At 36.2% G+C, this 24083-nt stretch overlaps 1 protein-coding gene and 1 pseudogene across 1 annotated transcript; both read right to left on the minus strand.

Moving 5' to 3' along the window:
* Positions 1-1048: 1048 nt before the first annotated feature.
* Positions 1049-2662, minus strand: LOC150034963 (uncharacterized). The gene is made up of 3 exons (XM_090315193.1): positions 2491-2662; positions 1935-2371; positions 1049-1492 (listed from the first exon to the last, which is right to left on the minus strand). The coding sequence occupies exons 1-3, from the start codon at positions 2660-2662 to the stop codon at positions 1049-1051; spliced, it is 1053 nt and encodes a 350-aa protein (XP_090171319.1).
* Positions 2663-18405: 15743 nt separating this feature from the next.
* LOC150034964 (uncharacterized) lies at positions 18406-23632 on the minus strand (annotated as a pseudogene).
* Positions 23633-24083: the final 451 nt, after the last annotated feature.

The following is a 24083-nucleotide window of genomic DNA, read 5'->3' on the forward strand; positions in this document are numbered from 1 at the left end:
CATCTTCTTTGTCTCAGATTCAACTCTTTTTTAGCAAAAATATATTTTAAGGTCTTGTGATTTGTGAATATTTTACAACGCTCTCCAAATAAATAGTGTCTCCACAACTTCAGAGCCAAAACAACTGCTGCCGGCTCTAGATCATGCGTAGGATAAATGCTCTCGTGTTTCTTAAGTTGACGAGAGGCATATGCAATCACTTTCCCATCCTGCATCAATACACATCCCAATCCTTGTCAGAATGCATCACAATAAATCTCAAATTCCTTACCTGGAACAGGCAAGGTAAGTACTGGCGCTGATACTAACCTCTGTTTCAGCTCCTAAAAATTACGCTCACACTCCGACGACCACTCAAACCTCATGCCTTTCTTGGTCAGGTTCGTCAATGGAAGGGTTATCTTAGAGAAACCCTCCACAAACCTCCGGTAATAACCTGCCAAACGTAGGAAACTACGTATCTCTGAAACAGTCATGGGTTGTTCCCAATTAACTATTGCTTCCGTCTTCTGGGCATCTACACTGATACCATTTGCTGAAACAACATGCCCGAGAAATACAACTCGGTCTAACCAAAAATCACATTTACTGAACTATCCTCAGGTGGGTTATATGATCTTCCCTACTGCCAGAATATACCAATATATCATCAATGAATACTATCACGAAATAGGTTCAAGTAGGGATGAAATATCCTGTTCATAAGGTCCATGAATACTGCAGAGGCATTTGTCAGTCCAAATGGCATTACTAGAAATTCATAATGTCCATATCTTGTTCTAAATGCGATTTTAGGAATGTCAGCTTCCTTCACCTTCAGTTGATGATAACCCGATCTCAGGTCTATCTTCGAAAACACCGTGGCTCCTTTTAACTGATCAAACAAATCATCAATGCGTGGTAACGGATATTTATTCTTAATCGTCACCTTATTCAGCTACCTATAGTCGATACACAATCTAAGTGTATCGTCTTTCTTCCTTACAAACAACAACGGAGTTCCCCAAGGCGATACACTAGGTTGAATGTATCCCTTGTCAATTAACTCTTACAACTGAACCTTTAATTCTTTTAACTCAGTCGACACCATTCTATACGGTGCCTGCGATATAGGAGTTGTCCCTGGAATTAAGTCAATAGTGAACTCCACTTCTCTATCGGGTGGCAAGCCCGATAATTCCTCAGGAAATACATCTCGAAACTCATTTACCACGGGAACATCTTCTGGGTTCAGCTCTTTCCCTTGAACAACCACTACGTGAGCCAGATAGGCTTTACATCCCTTGCTCAGCAGCTTCCTAGTTTTCACTGCTGATATTAGATTCCCTGCAGTTAATCTTTTGCTTCCTACCAGCCTTGCATCCCGACCATTTGATTTTCTGAGCACTACCTCCTTCTTGTAGCCATCCATTGAAGTGCAATATAGAAAATCCATCCCTAGGATAGCATCAAACTCTAACAGTTCTAAGGGAAGTAAATCAACATAAAAGTCCTGACCATTGATCAGCATCTCACAATGTTTATAACATTTATCTATTATTATCACATCTCCCAGAGAGGTAGAGATATATAGCTCTTCAGGCATAGGCTCAAACAACCTATCTATACTAGATGCAAACATGCTGGATATAAATGAATGTGTGGCACCAGGGTCAAATAAAACATATGCAGACTGTCCACATAATATGACATTACCGCTCATAACATATGGAGACTCCGCTGCCTTCTGGTGTGTCACGGCATACACTCGCCCCTATTGCTGGGGTCGACCTACGACACCCTTCTGCTTAGTACCACTTGACCCTTCGCCTCGATTTTCAGTACCAGATTGTCTGCTGTGCTGTTGAGGCTTCCCTGTTCACCTAGGGACAATCCCTCTTGAAATGCCCTGCTTGTCCGCATTGAAAACATACGCCTCTGCCACTATAGCATACTCCAAGATGCCTCTTGCCACAACTAGGGCACGTCGGTTTCCTATCTGTGCTGGCTATCGACTCACCAGCACGTGGCATCTCTGGTCGGCTAACTGCACTGGCTGAGGGTCTCGATTTCCTTTCCTTGGATCCCTGCCAACTTGTACTCCTGAATTGATTACCACTAGTCTGAGTTGCAACTGGAGGTCGAGGGTCTCTAGGCCCTACTACTGCCTCACTGCCCCTTGGCAACTGCTCATCATCTGCCAAAATCCACTCGACTCGTGTCGCCGTTTCTACTAACTGGTTAAAGTCTAGCCAATTAGCTGTAGATGTCACCGGAGTTCTAATTTCTTTCCTCAAACCTTGTTCAAACTTCCTGCATCTATCTCTTTCCTCAGCAATAATCGGTAGAGCATACTGCAATAACTCTGGAAATTTCTGCTCATATTCTGCCACTAATATCGTTTTCTGCGTTAGTCTGAGCAACTCATCCCTTTTCGTATCTCGGAACGAGCTGGGTAATACTTGTCTTCAAAGGCCTTCCTGAACTCAGGCCATAACATCGCATCTGTACTGGCTCGTCTGGCGGATATCACTTTCCACCATTTCTCTGCTCCTTTCTGTAGTAGAAAGGTGACTAGCCCTACTTTTCTGTCCTTTGGACAACTCATAACATTGAAACATTTTTCAACTACATCCAGCCATAACTCGGCTTCAGCTGGATCTGCTGTACCTTCAAATTTCATAGCCCCTAGGGCTTTAAACCTCTCAATACCTTATTTCTTCTCTGGGTCGGCTTGTACTGAGCCCACATTGGCTGCTAACCTTTGCACTATCCTATCAAAAACTATATCTTCTAGCTGGGAATCTGCCCTTGCCTGGGAGTACTAGACTCTCCCTCGGACGTCGTTGCCTGACCCACTAGATCGTTCGCCTTCTTTTTCCCACCCAGTGGGTTCTTTCTAACCTCCGGGCCCCTATTGGTAGGGTCAGTATTCCTGCCTCTTGCTTACTTACTTGTCTGCCACTTTGCCTCAGCATTTCACCTATTACAATGTACACATGTCAAGAACTCACATTTTAGGGACTTAGACTTATGCATGAACCTTCCCTCTTATTCCCAGAACCTTATGCTCTAATACCAACTTGTCAAACCCCCTCCCAAATTACCCTCTTAATTTGAAAGAGGATATGACGGTGGTAGTTACTAGCCCTACTTCCAGTACTCACCACCTTAGCCTTCTAACCTAAAAACCAACTTGTTAAACATTAATAATCTACGCACACAACATGCCTCCATAAGGTTCTACATAAGGTTATATAAATACATGCAAACAGCCATGACATAACATCTAAAGGAAAAATATTCACAGTTGGGCCCAAGAATACTAACAAAGCCCTAGTCCCTCTCAAAACATGTTTACATAAACAGACCATCAACCTAAGTTCTTCTTAACAAGTTGAGCCTTTCAGTGGCAAGCAGCAATAGGATCAATCTTGAGGAATCTGACCGCTACCTGAAAAAGGAAAACACAGAAAATCTGTGAGCTAGTAGCCTAGTGAGTGACTATAGAATCATATTACACCATGCATTATATCACTATAAACATGTAAATATATCGATGAGCATCTTAAGCAACTTTCTCTAAATATAAGCATTAAGAACCATTCTTAGACATCATTAAACATCATTATTCCTTAGCTGAGAACGAGCCTACAACGCTCTAGCTCCCAACGACTGTTATGGGCTAAGAGACCCATACTTCGGCCACCTTTTGGTGGTATATGGCCTAGGAGACCCATACTTACGTCTCTCATTCAGAACTACCTACGCGCACGTGGAGTTTTCTAAGTACCGTCAATAGCTTAGGTACTATTACCCAAATACCTTCTCTATGTCCTTCAATATCGGGTTATTTCGTAGCATCAAATTAAGTTTCATTGCATGTCATTTACACAAGGACTCATTCTATCACAGCCTTCCTCTAGAAAGCATATTTCAACATTAGAAACTTAACTTTTGTAATGATTTCACATCATACCTTGGCCTGCGTTAAAACATATACAAGCCGGAGGAGATACGCTAAGCTATTCATTAAACATTTGTTGCTTGAGGAAATATAAATTCATCATCAACATCACTATAACATACATGGTCTTTTATGCATAAGTATTGAAAACATTAAGTTCATTTAGTCACTCACAGCTCGTCGGGGCTCTTACGGTTTATACACCTCTCCTAGCTCTTCTTGGCCTGAAAAGACATAATTTCCAGTTAAATTGCTTAAAATTCTTAGCAAAATACCTCAGATAGTTTGTTTACGAATGGAACTTTCATCAACCAAAACAACATTACTAGTGAGATAATCATCATAAGTGAATTCATCCTCATGAGCGAGATCAAGCATTTCACTAGCAAAACTTCAACCTAGTGAGACTGACCTCTTCTAGCTAGCTTTGCTTCCTCACTAACGAGATTCAGCCCAAGGTTCCAGCAAGATTTCCTTCTTGAGCGAGATTTAGCACAAAAATCAGCAAAATTATCATCCTGAGCGAGATCCTCATCCTTCTATCTCGCTCTCGCTCTCGCTCTCTATGGTGAGCTATTTACTTGTTCTTCCCAAGCAGCTGTCTGCTTATCCACAGATTCTCTTTTCCAAATTCAAAAATTCATAACTCAAAATCCAAAATTCTTTTCAAGAAATTTCCTTGTAAAAACTTGTTTATAATTTAGTTAACTTTCTTACCTTAAAATATCAGTCGGAAATTCCTTGTAGTTTGGTCTGTAGCTTCCAATATTCACCTCAGGCCCTGATTAAACTGAGAGTCTGCTCCCTTCTACAAATTCTTCACTTTTGTCCTTCTGCTCCTGAAATCTTTCTCCGGAAATATAAACTCGAAAACTAGATTCTTTCAGCTTTCAAATAGCACCAATTTCACTAAATTTTCTCATGCCAATTGCCGAAACCAAGCTTTTGAAGTTCCACTTGGACTTGGAGTACATTTCGAAAAGTAGAAACCCAAAGTTCGTCCTTTTCGAACTCTTTCTTGAAATTGTGTTCCAAGGTTCATCCATACAGTTACAAAATTCCTTTCCAGTTCATTTTTTTTTGCCAAAAATTGTCTTTTTTGGACGCTTTCTTGACCTTTTGTGTCTAAGTTTTTCTACACTACTACAAAACTCCTCTCCTAGGTTCATAAGTATCTTTTGAACCAAACTTCTTCTAAATTTTGACTTGGAGCACATTTCGACAAGTAGAAACCAAAAGTTCATCCTTTTTAGTCTCTTTCTTTATACTATGTGGCAAAGTTTTTCCAAATAGGTACAAAATTCCTTTCTAGGATTCATAAGTACTTTTTGAACCAAACTTCGTCCAAATTTTTACTTGGAGCACATTTCGACAAGTAGAAACCCAAAGTTCGTCATTTCGGTACTCTTTCTTGACCTTTTGGTCCAAATTTCATCCATAACGGTATAAATTTTTTGTCTAGGGTTCATAAGTAACTTTCAAACAAAAGTTCGACCAAATTTGGACTGAAAGCACATTTTAACACATAGAAATACAAAGTTCGTCCTTTTCGGACTCTTTCTTGACCCTTTGTGTCAAAGTTTATCCACACAGGTATAAAACTCCTGTCAAGGGTTCATAAGTGTTGGGTTTTATGTCCTAAAACTCGAAATTTGTAAAATGATAGACATTTTCTATTATCAATATACTTATTATTGATTTCATAAATTGTATGAAAGTCTAAATCCAATAAACTAAGACCCATGACTATTGCATGGGTACTTGAACTTTATGAAGAGACATAAGAGTGGATCAGGTTCGAGTAAACAGTCAAAATGATCTATGGTACATGAATAAGGTTGGGTACCTAATTCTGGTAACACCATTGGATGCGGCCTATTTTGTAGTTGTTACAAAGATTTCTAAAGTGCTATATACGATGTGATGTGATCTTAATCCATACATGTTATGACATAAGGAGTGGGGGCGTCCTATGCAATGAGTTTGCATAATATGATCGGACCAAAAAATAAGTCACTCTTACTTTATAATGTTGTTTACTGTATAAGACTGACTATTTCACCTAGATGACCTAGGTAACTCGATCTTAATCTTGAGCTAACTATGAACTTCTATTTATTCGAGATTATCCTTAGATTTGCATAGGTGAGGGTTGGCTCAACAGCACCGGCTCAATAAGACTCCCATTTCAGAGATAAGATCGGGTAGGTAGTTGGGGACATAGGGTGCAAGATAGAGTTCACGCCTACCCTATTTAGGGATAGGAGACAGGTTGTTCTTAAGTACTGATTCCAGGTTCAAACAAGGGACCTCACCCTCTCACTCGGCTGAGAGAGTTTAGTTTAGTGATTGGATCACAAACCAGTTGTTCATTAGAGGATTAGTGGGAACTTGAGGAATAAGATGTAATCTAGGGGGTAAAACAGATATTTGACCCAACCGTTATTACGAACAACCTGTGAAGGGTTGACTTGCTGATTATGGTTAAATCATATGGACATAATATATCTACAGTGAGGGGATTGCAACTATGGGCTTTAGTGGAGTGACCCATTAGTTAACGAATGGGGATTAATCTGGTTTAATGAGTTTAGCCAATTAATCTCGAATCGTTGGAGCCTATGATCTGTAGGTCCGCGAGGTCCCCCTACTAGCTCGTAATAGACTAGCTCTAGAACAGCGTGATAAGTTAATTTGAAACATTCAAATTAGAATTAAGGGAATTAGTAATTATATGAGATATAATTACGTGTTTAATTTGAGAATTAAACGGAATAGGAGAATTTATATTTAAATATGATTTAAATATATAAAGATGGATATGTGTAAAAATTAATTTAATATTTGATATTAGATTAATTAAGTTTTATTTAAAAATTAATTTATGAAATTAATTTTATTTTTTTGTTTTAAAATCAAAATGGATTTTGGAAAAATCAAGTTTTGATTATGTAATAAAATTGGAAAATTGAAAAACAAAATCACAAATTGGAAAAATCATGTTTTCCATTATCCATCTTTACTTGTTCACACAAAAACCATCAACATTGCCTTGTGTTACTCCAAGCATGAGCTGCAACACATGCAACTCTCTCCCTTGCATGTATCACTGCAATATATTGAAGAGTTTAGAGTGCATTTCGGGCATGCAATCAAGAGAGAATTTTAGAGAAAATTCGTGCTAAAGAAGGAGTTTTTCAACTGGATTGTTATTGTGAGCAATTCTCCTTCATCCCTTGATTCAAGCTTATTTTGAGTCCCACAACTAAATCTAGAGCATCAAGAGAATAGTGGGAAAGATCTTGAGGTGGTCTGCAACAAGATTTAGAGAAGATTGAAGTTGCAAAACAAGCTTTGATGAAGTTCTACAAGAGCTATGTCATGAAACTCATTTGTTTTCTGCAAGAGCATGCTTTATATTTTGCCAAAATTAATGAATTAGAGTGTTTAAATGATTCTTGTTGCTTCCGTTGTTGCTGATACATTCCTACAATAAGTATCTATTGAACCAAAATTTGTCCAAATTTTGACTTGGAGCACATTTGACAAGTAGAATCCCAAAGTTTGTCTTTTTTGGACTCTTTCCTGACCTTTTGATCTGGTTCATCCACACAGGTAAAACTCGTTTCCAGGGTTCATTAGTTAACTAAAACTAAACATCGACCAAATTATGACTGAGAGCACATTTCGACACGTACAAACCCAAAGTTCGTCCTTTACGTACTCTTTCTTGACCTTTTGTGCGAAAGTTCGTCCATGTAGGTACGAAACTCTTCTATAGGGTTCATAAGTATCTTTTGAATGAAACTTCATCCAAATTTGGACTTGGAGCACATATCGACAAGAAAAAACCCAAAGATCATCCTTTTCAGACTCTTTCTTGACATTTTATGCCAAAGATCATTCAAAAAGGTACAAAACTCCTTTCCAGGGTTCATAAGTACCTTTTGAACCAAAATTCGTCCAAATTTGGAATTATAGAAAATTTCGACATGTAGAAACCCAAAGTTTGTCCTTTTCATACGCTTTCTTGACTTTTTTTGTCTAAGTTTGTCCACACTGGTACAAAACTCCTCTCCAAGGTTCATACTTATCTTTTGAATGAAATTTCTTCCAATTTTGGATTTGAACAAATTTTGACAAGTAAAAACCCAAAGTTCGTCCTTTTTAGTCTTTTTCTTCATCCTTTGTGCCCAAGTTCGTCCACATAGGTACAAAATTCCTTTCTAGCATTCATAAGTATCTTTTGAACCAAAATTTGTCCAAATTTTGACTTAGAGCACATTTCGACAAGTAGAAACCCAAAGTTCGTCATTTTTGGACTCTTTAGACCTTTTGTTCAAAAGTTCATCCATAATGGTACAAAACATCTTTCTAGGGTTCATCAGTAACTTTTAAACCTAACTACGACCAAATTTGGACTACGAGTCGACAAGTAGAAACCCAAAGTTCATCATTTTCGAATTCTTTCTTGACCTTTTGCGTCAAAGTTCATCCACATAGGTACAAAACTCCTCTCCAGGGTTTATAAGTATCTTTTGGACCAAACTTCTTCCAAATTTGGACTTGGAGAATATTTCGACAAGTAGAAACCCAAAGTTCGTCTTTTTTAGTCTCTTTATTTACCCTTTGTGCCAAAGTACGTTCATATAGGTACAAAATTTCTTTCTAGGGTTCATAAGTACGTTTTGAACCAAACATCGTCCAAATTTTGACTTTGAGTACATTTCGACAAGTAGAAAACCAAAGTTCGTCATTTTTTTTACTCATGGTTCATAGTTCATCCATACAGGTACAAAACTCCTATCCACGGTTCACAAGTAACTTTTAAATCAAACTTCGACTAAATTTTGGCTGAGAGCACATTTCGGCAATAGAAACCCAAAGTTCGTCGTTTTCGGACTCTTTCTGGACCTTTTGTATTAAAGTTCGTCAACACAGGTACAAAACTCCACTTCAAGGTTCTTAACCAAACTTCTTCCAAATTTGGACTTGGAGCACATTTCGACAAATAGACATCCAAAGTTCTTCATTTTCGGACTTTTTCTTGAAATTTTTTTCCAAGGTTCATCCATTCGGGTACAAAACTTCATTCCAGGGTTCATAAGTACCTTTTGAACCAAAGTTCGTTGAAATTTGGAATTATAGCAGACTCCGACATGTAGAAACCCAAAGTTTATCCTTTTCAAACTCTTTCTAGACCTTTTGTCTCTAAGTTCGTCCATACTGGTACAAAACATTTCTTCAGGGTACATAAGTATCTTTTGAAACAAACTTCTTCCAAATTTGAGCTTTGAGCACATTTCGACAACTAGAAACAAAAAGTTAGTCCTGTTTAGTCTCTTTCTTTAATATTTATGCCAAATTTCGTCCACATAGGTACAAAATTCTTTTCCAGGATTCATAAGTACCTTTTGAACCAAACTTCGTCCAACTTTTGACTTGGAGCACATTTCGATAAGTAGAAACCCAAAGTTCGTCATTTTTTTATTCTTTCTTGACATTTTGTGCCAATGTTCATCCACATAGGTACAAAACTCCTTTTCAGGTTCATAAGTACCTTTTGAACTAAAGTACATCCAATTATGGAATTATAGCATACTTCGACGTATAGAAAAACAATGTTCATCATTTTCGGATTCTTTCTTGACCTTCTGAATCTAAGTTTGTCTACAGTAGTACAAAACTCTTCTCTAGGGTTCATAAGTATCTTTTGAACCAAACTTCTTTCAAATTTGGACTTAGAACACATTTCGACAAGTAGAAACCCATAGTTCACCCTTTTTAGTCTCTTTCTCTACCTTTTGTGCCAAAGTTCATCCACATAGGTACAAAATTCCTTTCTAGGGTTCATAAGTAACTTTTGAACTTGTTATTTAATAATTTTACCTACTAAAAAAAAGTACCTTTTGAACCGAACTTCGTCCAAATTTTGACTTGTAGCACATTTCGACAATTAGAAACCCAAAATTCGCCATTTTTGGACTCTTTCTTGACCTTTCGGTCTTAAGTTCATCCATACAAGTACAAAACTCCTTTCTAAGGTTCATAACTAACTTTTAAACTAAACTTCGACCAAATTTGGACTTAGAGCATATTTCGACACATAGAAACTCAAAGTTTTTCATTTGTGGACTCTTTCTTGATGTTTTTTTGTCAAAGATCGTCCACACAGGTACAAAACTCCTCTCCAGGGTTCATAAGTACCTTTTGAACAAAAGTTCGTCCAAATTTTGATGTGTAGCACATTTCGACAAGTAGAAACACAAAGTTTGTCATTTTTGGACTCTTTCTTGAACTTTTGGACCAAAGTTTATCCATTCCAAGGTCCATAAGTAATTTTAAACCAAACATCAACCAAATTTGGACGGGAGCACATTTCGACACGTAGAAACCTAAAGTTTGTCCTTTTTAGATTCTTTCTTGACCTTTTGAGTCAATGTTCATCCACACACATAAAACTCCTCTCAGGGTTTATAAGTATCTTTTGAACCAAACTTCATCGAAATGTGGACTTGGAGCTCTACATGTTTCAACAAGTAGAAACCCAAAGTTCGTCATTTTTGGACTCTTTTTTGACCTTTTGGTCCAAAGTTCTTCCATACAGGTATAAAACTCCATTCCAGGGTCCATAAGTAACTTTTAAACAAAACATCAACCAAATTTTGACTGGCAGCACATTTCGACACATAGAAATTCAAAGTTCGTCATTTTCAGACTCTTTCTTGACCTTTTAAGTCAATGTTCGTCCACACAGACAAAACACCTCTCAGGGTTTATAAGTATCTTTTGATCCAAAATTCGTCCAAATTTTGACTTGGAGCACATTTCGACAAGTGGAAACCCAAAGTTCGTCCTTTTCGGACTCTTTCTTGACCTTTTGTGCCAAGGTTCATCAACACAGGTACAAAACTCTTTTCCATAGTTCATAAGTACCTTTTGGACCAAAGTTTGTCCAAATTTTTCATTATAGCAGACTTCAACATGTAGAAACGTAAAGTTAATCTTTTTCAGACTCTTTCTTGACCTTCTATGTCTAAGTTCATCCATACTGGTACAAAACTCCTTTCCAAGCTTCATAAGTAACTTTTAAACCAAACCTTCTACCAAATTTGGATTGGGAGCATATTTCGACATGTAGAAACCCAAAGTTTGTTCTTTTCGAACTCTTTCTTGACCTTTTTTGTCAAAGTTTGTCCATACAGGTACAAAACTCCTCTCCAAAGTTTATAAGTATCTTTAGAATCAAACATCGTCCAAATTTGGACTTAGAGCACATTTTGACAATTAGAAACCTAAAGTTCGTCCTTTTTAGTCTCTTTCTTTACCTTTTGTGCCAAAGTTTGTCCATATAGGTACAAAATTCCTTTCTAGGGTTCATAAGTACCTTTTGAACCAAACTTTATCCAAATTTTGACTTGGAGCACATTCGACAAGTAGAAACCCAAAGTTCATAATTTGTTTACTCTTTCTTGACCTTTTGTTCCAAAGTACATCCATACAAGTCCAAAAGTCCTATCCAGGGCTTATCTGTAACTTTTAAACCAAACTTCGACCAAATTTGGATTGTGAGCACATTTCGACAAGTAGAAACCCAAAGTTCATCTTTTTCGAACTCTTTCTTGACATTTTGTGTCAAAGTTTGTCCACACAGGTACAAAACTCATCTCCAGGGTTTATTATTATCTTTTGAATCAAACATCATCCAAATTTGGACTTGGAGCACATTTCGACAAGTACAAACCCAAAGGTCGTCTTTTTCGGACTCTTTCTTGACATTTTGTGCGAAGGTTCATCCACACAAGTGCAAAACTCCTTTCCAGGGTTCTTAAGTACCTTCTGAACCAAAGTTCATACGAATTTGGAATTATAGCAGTATTCAACTTGTAGAAACTCAAAGTTCGTCCTTTTCATACTCTTTCTTGACCTTTTGTATCTTTCGACCACAGTAGTACAATATTCCTTTCCAGGGTTCATAAGTATCTTTTGAACTAAACTTCTTCCAAATTTGCATTTGGAGCACATTTCGACAAGTTGAAACCAAAAGTTCGTCTTTTTTAGTCTCTTTCTTTACATTTTGTGCCAAAGTTCGTCCACATATGTACAAATTTCTTTTCTAGGGTTCATAAGTACCTTTTGAACCAAACTTCATCCAAATCTCAACTGGGAGCACATTTCGACAAGTAGAAATCCAAAGTTCGTCTATTTTTACTCTTTCTTCACCATTTAGTCCAAAGTTCATCCATACAAGTACAAAACTCCTGTCCAAGCTTCATAAGTAACTCTTGAAAATTCAGATTCATTATGACTTTTTGTTGCTTTTATTCTTGTAGGGTTGCAACTCTTCATACTTGGAAGCTTAATTAAGAAGTAAGCCTTTTAATGCTCCAGCTTCTAATCATTGCCAATTATTTCCTTATCATTCTCCCCTTCTTCAAGAGGATTCGTCCTCGAATCTTAAATGACCTTGTAACGCAACTTTGTAATCATCATCTTGAACTTTAGAAAAGAGTTTGAAAGTCTCGTCTCCTCCAAAATCAAATGTGAAATTTCTTTGTACTACACTCCATCCTAATCGACTTTGATAAAAGTTTTCAAACTTGACCATCTCCCATCGTGCCTTCAATGTAGCATATAAAACACAAGGAATAGGAAAGAATGTTAGTTGGAAAAGTACTCCCATGATTTTTCTCACATGAATATTTTTCTTCACTTCCACTCATAATCACACACTCTTCTTTTTCAGGGCGACTAATATCTCTTTTATCTTTTTTCGTAGTCTCCATATTATCCTTACTTTCTTTAAGAAAGTTTGTTATGATCTCATTCTGAACACATACTTCAGATGGCTTTTCTCCCACCATAACTACTTCACATGTTGACTCATCTCCTTGACGATCACTCACTTTCATCTCAACATCATCATATTTGGAATTTTATTTTTTGACTCGTGGATGAACTCCATCATTTGGAATTGATCGATCAATTTCTAGCAATGAACTATCTTCTTGATTGTTAATGGCTCGCGTGGCATGATTCTTTCTTGCTAACTTTTGCTACTTCAACGTTTCATTCAATTCGCCTATGTAATCAATGGATTGGTGCAACTCAGCCAAACTTTCTCTAAGACTCTTCCAAAATTTATCATCATTATTGTAAGTCGCATGACAATTTCTTCTTCGATGAGACATATATCATAACACTTCTAGTATCTCAAACTTCAGCAAATCTTATATTATTCTTATGAGAACCATGCAAGAAATTCCAATATAGCCTAGAATGTGAGAAGTCACAAAATCTCGAAGTTTTTTTTTTTAAAAAAATTATGGAAAGATTCAAAGACAATTTCTTTTTCTAATTTTTCCAGTAAGTATATTGAAATATGAAGGAAATAAAAGAAGATTTGGTCACAAGAAAACAATAAAACACTTTTTTTTTCTTTTTTTTCACAAACTTTTTTTGGCAAGCTTAGTGTACGAAGTAAGAAAAATAAATGAGAAAATGAAGAGACACAAGAAAAAATGGAAATAAATGAAATGATTTAAAGAAAGAAAGAAGATAGCATGGAAAGGATAATAAGAAAAGATATAATTTGTTTAGAGTGAAAGCTCTGATACCAAATGATAAAAGGAACTACCTCAATCACGTATGAAAATCCCCTTTATTCTAGGTGAACCCCTACAACGATAATAAGATTAATCCCCAATAAACAAAATGATAACAACCCCAAGAAAGCTAAATAGATTTGGCTTGGAAGATTGATTGATGATCAAGAAGAAAGGAGAACTTGTTCCTAACAACTAGATTGAAAGTTCTAATACATGCATTCTAAACACAAGAATACAAAGAAAAGGCATAAAGCTTGAGAGAATAAACTCTAATGAAATTTCATTCAAATTCAAAGTCTTGTTCTAAATGACAAAAGTACATAAGTATTTATAATAATTGAAAAGACAACTTGAAAGGATACAACCTTTCACCTAATTGACTAGGTTCAACAAAAATTCTTCAACTACATACATGAACTTCCATAAATGTAAATACACTGTTATAAATTGATACATCTAATATTTAATATGTGAATGAATCTAGATTTCTAGATTCATTATGACTTTTGATGGCTTTGATTCTTAAAGGGTTGCAACTCTTCATACTTGGAAGCTTAATTTAGAAGTAAGCCTTTTAATGCTCCAGCTTCTAATCATTGCCAATTATTTCCTTATCAATGTCTCAAATCTGAGAGAGGGAGGAAAGAGGAGGATCCCATTGAAACTTGGGAAGAACTTAAAGAAGCCATGAGAAAGAGGTATGAAAAAGATTTGAGAACTAAATTGGAAGTTTTGAGGTAGGGAACAAAAAGTGAAGCTGAATATTATCAAGAGATGGAAACTTTGATAGAAAGAGCAAATATTCGAGAAGAAGAAGAAGACACCATGTCTAGATTCCTTGGAGGTTGAAATCGAGAAATTGCTCATATCGTTGATAGATATCCACAACTATACTTGGAAGATATGTATCATTATGCAATCAAAATTGAAGAACAATTGAGAGAAGAAAAGGAACATTCCAAGAGATATAATTCACTAATACCTTTTCAAATTCTAATGTTTGGAACAAGGATAGTTTTGTGAATATAGGTGAAGCAAAAGGGAAGTTTGTGGCTCCTAAAAGATCGGAAGCCGGTAGCACCTATACTAAAAAGAATAGAGCTTCAAAGGAGGAAAAAGAGAAATCTAGTTCCATTCAATGTTGGAAGTGCAAAGGATTTGGGCACATGAGTAAAGATTTTGTCAATAAAAAAGTCATGGTCATAAGAAATGGAATTATTGATTCAGAAGATGAATGTAATGAACAAGGTGGCAGCCTTGAGGAAGAATTCGAAGCCTTTGATGATGAGTACATTGAAGAAGGTATCCTTAGTTGCAAGAAGAGTACTTAATGTGCAGATCAAGATGGAGAAAGTTGAAGATCAAAGGGAGAACTTATTTCACACAAGGTGCTTGATTGAAGGAACTCCATGTAGCTTGGTCGATAGTGAAAGTTGCACAAATGTAGTAAGTAGTTTTCTTGTAAAAAGACTCCAACTCACTACTCGTCCACATCCAAAACCATTTAAACTTCAATGGTTAACAAACAGAGGAGAATTGAAGGTAAACTCCCAAGTTCTTATTTCTTTTACTTTGGGAAGATATAAGGATGAGATTCTTTACAATGTAGTAAGGCTTGCGGGTTTGTTGAACAAGTACACATTTACTTTGAATGGGAAGAAGTTTACTTTTCTTCCATTATCTCCATATACAATGCGATGAAGTGAAATTATAAAAGAAAAGAAAAGAATTTGAGGATCAAGAGAGGAGAGAAGAAAGTAAGTTAAAGGAAAAGAGCGAAAAAAAAAGGAGAAAAGTAAGGGGCAAAAGGTGAGTGAAAACCAAGAGAAAAAAAAGAGTGATTTTGAGGGAAAAAAAAAAATAAAGAGTGTGAGTTTGGTTATGAGAAATGGGGAAGAGAGGAATATGTTTTCATTCGAAGAACCAAACTTTGTACTTATGTGCAAAGGAATGTGTTTAGTAACTGAACCTAAATCTAATGATGGTTTGCCTAGTGCTTTTAAATCTCTTTTGCAGGAATTTAATGACATGTTTTCACATGAAGATGCACCTACGGGTCTACCTCCTTTGAGAGGAATTGAGCACAAAATTGACTTCATACCCGGGGCAACGCTTCCAAATATGGCGGCCTACAGGACCAATCCAATCGAGACCAAGGAAATTAAAAAGCAAGTGGAAGAAATCATGGATAAAGGTTATGTTCGAGAAAGCATGAGTTCTTGTTCCAGTCATTTTAGTGCCCAAGAAAGATGAAACATGGAGGATGTTTATTGATTGTCGAGCCATCAACAAAATAATGGTAAAGTATGGACATCCTATTCCTAGATTGGATGACATGCTAGATGAATTACATGGTGCAAACTTATTTTCAAAAATTGAACTAAAAAGTGGTTTCCATCAAATTTGAATGCATGTGGGAGATGAGTGGAAAACGGCTTTCAAAACAAAATTTGGTCTTTAGAGTGGCTTGTTATGACATTTGGTCTTACCAATGCACCTAGTACTTTTATGAGGCTAATGAATCATGTTTTGAGAGAATACATTGAAAAATTTGTTGTGGTATACTTTGATGATATTCTTATTTACTCTAAAAATTTGGATGAACATATGTTGCATGTCAAGACAATTTTGCTTAAACTTAGAGAAGAAAAATTTTATGTTAATTTCAAAAAGTGTAGTTTTTGTCTAGACCAAGTCAATTTCTTAGGATTCATTGTTGGAAAGGATTGGGTGAAAGTTGATGAAGAAAAGGTGAAGGCTATTCGAGAGTAGCCAACACCCACCAATACAATCGAGGTGAGATCTTTTCATGGTTTGGCTAGTTTTTATAGAAGGTTTATTAAGGATTTCAGTAGCATATCCTCATTATTGAATGAACTTATTAAAAAGAATGTGAAATTTAAATGGAAAGAAAAGCAAGAAAATGCATTCAATGAATTGAAAGATACATTGACTAATTAGCACCTTGTCTTGCTTTACCTAACTTTGACCAATCTTTTGAAATTTAATATGATGCAAGTGGGATAGGGATTGGAGCTGTTTTGATGCAAGAAAAGTGACCAATATGATAAGGAATTACATGCACTTGTAAGGGCTTTGCAAGTTTGGCAACATTACTTGCATATGTCATAGTCCATACAGATCATGAAAGCTTGAAGCACCTCAAAAGCCAAACAAAGTTGAACAAGAGGCATGCTAAATGGGTAGAGTTCATTGAGACATTTCCATATGTCATTCATTACAAGAAAGGTAAGGATAATGTGGTGGCTGATGCATTATCAAGAAGGTATGCATAGTTTTCTTCCCTTAGTGCAAAAAATTCTTGGTTTTAAACACATGATTGATTTGTACAAAGTAGAGACATCTGAATTTCATGATGTGTATATTCAATGTTTAGAAAGGAAAAACATGCATGATTATAGTGTTTGATGAAATACTTTTTAGGAAAGGAAAAATTTGTATTCCTAAGTGTTCCATTCGAGAGTTGCAACTGACATTAAAGGGCTTCAATAACACAGCTTTCAATGTCGGCTGCAACCGACATTAAAGACCTTCAATGAAATTTCCAACTGACATTAAAGCCCTTCAGTGAAATTTCTAACCGACATTAAAGCCTCTATTTTTTTTTTAATTATTAACCGACATGGAAGCCCGAATCTATCCGTTTTACATTAAATGTAAATATGTAGAAGGGCAGAGGAGATATTTGAAGACATCTCACTTTACTTTACTTTTTTTTTCTTTATATTAAATTCTGCTACTTCCAAGCAATAGACTAAAAAAATCTTACCCCTCCCTTCTGTTCTCTACAATCCCTTCCACTTTTACAAAAACTATTCCTATTGCAAAAATGAGATCCCATTTTCAATCAGTTTCAACTCAGCTCTTCAACTTTGTCTTCTTCAGCAATCTCCCAACTTATTAACAATCTCACAATGCCTGCAAATCTTTGACTACTCTGTTCTAAATCTAAGACAACCAAGAATAAGGAACCCACCAATATCACATTGACAAAATTTTGAAATGCTACTACTTATAAAAATATTCAACTTTTAGGATCGAAAGACGTCTTAATCACAGATTCACACATCAAGTCAAGTTCAAGGAAAATATCAGCCAAATTTAACTATACAACTACTCATAAGGGTTTTGAACATAACTGAGAAGTAAATAACCAAGGAAGCTGTCATCAGCAAACATTCTATTTCTAGCCCATTCACATCACATGAATAGTGATTATCATTTCAGCCAGGGGCTGAACATTTTGTCCAAATGTACAGCATGCACTTCATACATTAAACAAAAATAACACAGCAAGCAGAGTAGTTAAAACTCGAGAATCCCACAAGCACTCCAACTGCACTTTTCCAGCCTTTAAGAGTGTCTTAATGTCTTTTGGAGGGTTTGGACCAAGATTACAGGCACACTCCCACCGAGCCATTCTGGTCATTCCAAGGCAAGGTCCATAGGCCACGTTCATATCGAATTGCCTCAGCATATTCTCAGATGCGCCATGATCAACTAAAACAAAATTCAACATTCAAAATGAAACAAAATGCAGATTATTAAAATAGATATATAGAAAAATGTAGATTCTTTTTTTTTCCCTGAAAACTAAAAGAAAGCTAACATTGGACAAAGAAGTATTATTAAAATAGATATATAGTAAAACGTAGAACTTAACTGTAACTGGTATCCCCACAACATTCTCACTCCAACATGCATAATCCTTCCTAAGCTACGAAGTAGGGATACAAATATGAAACTGGCATTGAAATTTCTTAAGATTTTAAAACAAAAGATTTTGGGCTATTTTACCATCTGATTTTAAAACAAAACTCAAGAAACTGGCTACTCTACCCTATTGGTGCAAGTTAAGATAACTGATTTCATTGTTTCTTTATCCAAAGATGTCTCAACCATCAGCTGCACAATATAATATCCAGATTTCAAATAACACTCTTGAGTGCATACAAAAATAAAATCACAAGATTACATAAGTTTAAACAAGTGGGGTGTTTAGATCAGTTGGTCCCTAAAAATGTAGAATTATACTTCTTTTCAACTTAAACTAGAGTTGTTGAATTGGAAGTGTTGATCTGTTTACTATCAGAAGATTATAGAAAATATTTTCAATTAACAAAGGGGGTGTTTGGCTCATGAGTCAGCTTATGTAATCTATGGTTATGAAGTCAAACTTATGTTTAGTCTAAAGCTACAAGTTTGTTGATCTTGTAAGCTCCACAAACCTATGCTATATGGACTTGGTACGAAACCCACAAACCAAGGTATAAATCCAAAGTTATATAGCCTATTCCTTTGTACAATTGACTCTTAGTCCCAAGCTTCATAAGAATTTTAGTGACTTTTTTGGTAATGGCAAAAGAGTAATGTTTCTGAATATTTACCTCTTGTACTTTGTTTCCAGATCGAGCAAGTAATTTGTACTAATTTTCATACATATAAGCCATATAAACCTGCATCAAATGGAGAGTTTGGTGGAAAATGATCTGAAGACATTGAGCTAAGCACAAGACCATAAGGAACTAGATAATACTCATTCACCACATATACTATAAATTGCATGAAAGCTTGGGATAAAATGGGGAGAATTTTTCTTTTCGTTTAAGTTTCAAATATTATCCTCATGATAAAAAAAAAAAAAAAAGAAAAGAAAAGAAAAAGAAAAGAAAAGAAAAGAAAAGAAAAGGGTTGCCATTTTACCTGAAAGGTTGGAGCCAATCCAGGGCTAAGGAAAAAACGCCCTTTGGATACAGCCTCAATAGCCTCAATCTAGGGCTAGCAGGTTTGGCTGCATTAAGAAAAATATGGTTTCTACACAAAAAAGTTGCTAAAACTTTATGAAGATGTTTAATTTCTGAATACATCTTACTGTTATCTGCTTCAACGAAAAGAATATGCGTTCAAGTGAAAAATCCAATTGATGAACTTTTGCCTCTACAACCTACAAAAGAAAGATATGGAGACAATTAAATCGTGAAAAAAATATTAAACTGAAAGTTTGAAATATGAGGTTCCACAGGTAACTCATTGGTTTGTGGTCATGTTCCCCCTCCATGTGAGCAGGCATGATCCCTATCTCCTCCTTCCCCCAACCCAATTTCTAGTGTAAAGTAATACTGAATAAACTAATATATATATAGTGAAACTTCTTTTAAGCAGAGAGGTTGCCACTTGACTCTTAAACATAGGGTGGGAGAGTTCCCCAATCTCTTGAACAGGGTATGGTCATGATCTTACCACAATATTGTTACATGGAATGAACTCTCATTTCCTTACTCTATAATTTGGATTTGGGGAGAAGAGGTTAGGGTCATATTTGAATTAGCATAATAATGTGTGAATCGTTAGATGATCTTTTAATGAAAGTAATCATGATGGTAGTAAATTTTTCTCTAAGAACTTTAGTGAATAAAATAGAAATTAGCATATTTGGCGAATTGTGATGGCAAATACCTGACCTATTTTAAAGTATGATGTAGGGTTTAAAGTAGCATCCCAGGAAACCTCTGTCTGATGAATCAAAGCAGGCACTCCTTTAATCTATATCAACATGGTGGAGGAAAAACTCATCATTTTAGAACACATACATAAACATTAATACAAGTAAATATGTCTAAAAGAGCAACTTGAAGCAAAGAATGTCCATTCCCAATCTGAAAGCGAACCATCAACAATTTCATTATTGACCATATTTTTATAAGTATGCACCATATCATGCTGACATACCATTTTAGTGTAAAAAAAAAAAAACAAGAAAGTCTTCTATTTACCTCTACAAAGATACCAAAATAAGCAATCTTCTTGATGCAGCATTTGACAACGTCACCTACTTGCAGCGTCGCCTGGAAAAGCAGTTAAATGAGTGCAAATTTTCTTTAAATAAGAGACACCACAAACATTAGACTTTTGGTAGAAAACAAAAGATTTTGTCAGTGCAGAATATACAAGGGCCTTGTGCCTCAAAACAACAGCAACCAAGAAAATAGACTCAGAGAATGCAGAAAAAGGAAGCCTAGACCCAGACTTGATTAAATTTAGCAATGCCAAGGTTTATTTTGGTAAATGCTTCAACCCTTAAATTGTGTGTAGATGGCGGGCGTAGGAGAAATTTCAACTGCATAACAAAGGAATAATGTAATGTATCAAAAGAGCAGTGCTCATCTTTATGCCTTTGGTAGTAAAAAATTCTTCTAGGCATATCCCAATAATGTTAGCAAAACTATCTTGAATGAGATGTTTTTTTTTTCTTATTTACCAACAAGCTACATGGATGCATCGATAGTGTTACAGAAAATAAATGAAAATAAAATAAGAACTGAATAGTAAATAATTAACACTACTGTTTCTTGCATGATAACTTCTTAATCAATTCGAAAACCCTGAGAAAAAATTATTAATTATCTTTAGCTCAGGTTCAATGAGTTAAAATTACTGAAACTAGCACTCTAGCATAGAATCCAACAAATGTTAGTATAGGACGAAGTAGCGAACCATTAAACTCCTTTTTTTCTCAACTAATTCCTCCATTTCTTTTGGCCTTACGGAAAATATAAGCTTCCTTGATTTTCTGTTGGCCAACACCACATTTACTTTGATTTTCTGCAAGTTATACAGTTTATCAGTACTCTTAACATGAAAAGTTGTGTTTTCTGAAATGAGTGAGGCTTTTTTACCTGGCAACAAATGATGACAAGAATTTGATTTTCTCTCGATCATAAATTTGAAGAAGATCCTCCAATTTCATATCAGAAGTGAGTTCTGCCCTATCTTTTACATCAATTTTCGAATCTTGTCTTGTACTGGCAAAGGGCTGGCTTCCACCATCACTACTTCCAATAGTTCCTAAGTTTTGCTTGTATACTGATGGACCCAAACCTTTCTGTCTTAGCCATGACTCAAAAGCTAAGAACTTCCACTTGGCAGTAAGATTACGGTACAAATTAAATCCTATTAGGGAGCCAAATGATACCTTCACAAATCAAAGTAAGAAGAAGTAACGCCAAAAAGAAATAAGTTAACTTCACATACAAGCAAGACAAAGCACATGAACTGACTATAATATACTTACAACAAAACCGCAAATACTCGAGCTTATTACTTCCACATCGGTTCTGTCTCCTAACTTCACCAGATCCTCTGCTTTAGTCCAGTCAGCAAGTTCCTGTTCCTGCAGATTTATCAAACACCTGTGACTTAAAGACCGGTGATTGAAATAAATAAGTTAAGTAAACAGTAGTATGCACAGCCTGACCTCCAAAGCAGGGACAACAGAGAAGTTCTCTGTCTCAACGATACCACTGGCGTTCGTTTCAAGGGTGGAGGCCTCCACCTCCACGGTGAACAACCACCTCCATGACTAGAGTAACGACAAGTTGACCTGAGCAACCCACACGACGAACAACCGGAGAAGCCCCACGTGACGACGAAAACCAACCAGAGAACACCCACACGACGATGAAAAACAACCGGAGAACACCCACGCGATGACGAAAAACAATCAGAGAACACCCACGACGATGACCCACTTCCGGAAGAAGCCCACGATGATGGAGATCCAAGCAACACCGGTGACGGCAATGATCAAAAGTGATTCGCACGGCCAAGCTAAGGAGAAGATAGGGTTTGGTAAGAGAGAAGTGAAATTAGGAGAGAGAAGATATTTTTTAATAAAGCTTAAAAAAAATGATAGGTCTTTAATGTCAGTTTTAAACCGACATTAAAGATCCATTTTTTAAAACCGACATTATACATCCGATATCACTTTTTTCAACTGACATTAAAGCCTAAAATTCTTGTATTGTTTGCACCATGTAATTCATCTAGCGTTTGCACCATGTAATTCATCTAGCATGTCATCCAATCTAGGAATAGGATGTCGATACTTTACCGTTATTTTGTTGATGGCTGGACAATCAACACACATCCTACATGTTCCATCTTTCTTGGGCACTAAATGACTGGAACTGAACAAGGACTCATGCTTTCTCGAACATAACCTTTATCCATGAGTTCTTCCACTTGCTTTTTAATTTCCTTGGTCTCGATTGGATTCGTCCTGTAGGCCACCATATTTGGAAGCGTTGCCCCGGGTATGAAGTCAATTTTGTGCTCAATTCCTCTCAAAGGAGGTAGAGTCGTAGATGCAACTTCATGTGGAAACATGTCATTAAATTCCTGCAAAAGAGATTTAAAAGCACTAGGCAAACCATAACTAGAGTTAGGTTTAGTTACAAAACACATTCCTTTGCACATAAGTACAAAGTTTGGTACTTCAAATGAAAACATATTCCTCTCTTCCCCCTTTCTCATAACCAAACTCACACTCTTTCTTTTTTCCTCAAAATCACTCTTTTTTCTCTCTTGGTTTCCACTCACCTTTTGCCCCTCACTTTTCTCTTTTTTTTTTCACTCTTCTCCTTTAACTTACTTTCTTCTCTCCTCTCTTGATCCTCAAATTCTTTTCTTTTCTAATTTCACTTGATCGCATTGCACTTCATATGGAGATAATGGAAGAAAAGTAAACTTCTTCCTATTCAAAGTAAATGTGTACTTGTTCAACAAACCATCATATGTAACTTCTCTATCATATTGCCAAGGTCGGCCTTATAACATATCACCCGCATGCATAGGTACTACATCGCAAGAAACCTCATCCTTATATCTTCCCAAAGTAAAAAAAATAAGAACTTGGGAGTTTACCTTCAATTCTCCTTTGTTTGTTAACCATTGAAGTTTATATGGTTTTGGATGTGGACGAGTAGTGAGTTGGAGTCTTTCTACAAGAAAAAATTACTACATTTGTGCAACTTCCACTATCAATCACCAAGCTACATGGGATTCCTTCAATCAAGCACCTTGTGTGAAATAAGTTCTCCCTTTGATCTTCAACTTTCTCCTCCTTGATCTGCACATTAAGTACTCTTCTTGCAACTAAGGATATGGAGTTACCTTCTTCAATGTACTCATCATCAAAGGCTTCGGATTCTTCCTCAAGGCTGCCACCTTGTTCATCACATTCATCTTCTGAATCAATAATTCCATTTCTTATGACCATGACTTTTTTATTGACACAATATGTGCCCAAATCCTTTGCACTTCCAACATTGAATGGAACTAGATTTCTCTCTTTTCTCCTTTGAAGCTTCATTCTTTTTAGTATAGGTGCTTCTGGCTTCCACTCTTTTAGGAGCCACAAACTTCCCTTTTGCTTCACCCCTATTCACAAAACCATCCTTGTTCCAAACATTAGAATTTGAAAAGGTATTAGCTTTAGAATTATACCTCTTGGAATGTTCCTTTTCTTCTCTTCAATTGTTCTTCAATTTTGATTGCATAATGATACATATCTTCCAAGTATAGTTGTGGATACTATCAACGATATGAGCAATTTCTCGATTTAAACCTCCAAGGAATCTAGAACATGGTGTCTTCTTCTTCTTCTCGAATATTTGCTCTTTCTATCAAAGTTTCCATCTCTTGATAATATTCAGCTACACTTTTTGTTC

The sequence above is a fragment of the Benincasa hispida genome, chromosome 7, assembly GCF_027475165.1.
Source record: "Benincasa hispida cultivar pf3 chromosome 7, pf3_genome.v1.1, whole genome shotgun sequence".
NCBI classification, from domain to species: domain Eukaryota; kingdom Viridiplantae; phylum Streptophyta; class Magnoliopsida; order Cucurbitales; family Cucurbitaceae; genus Benincasa; species Benincasa hispida.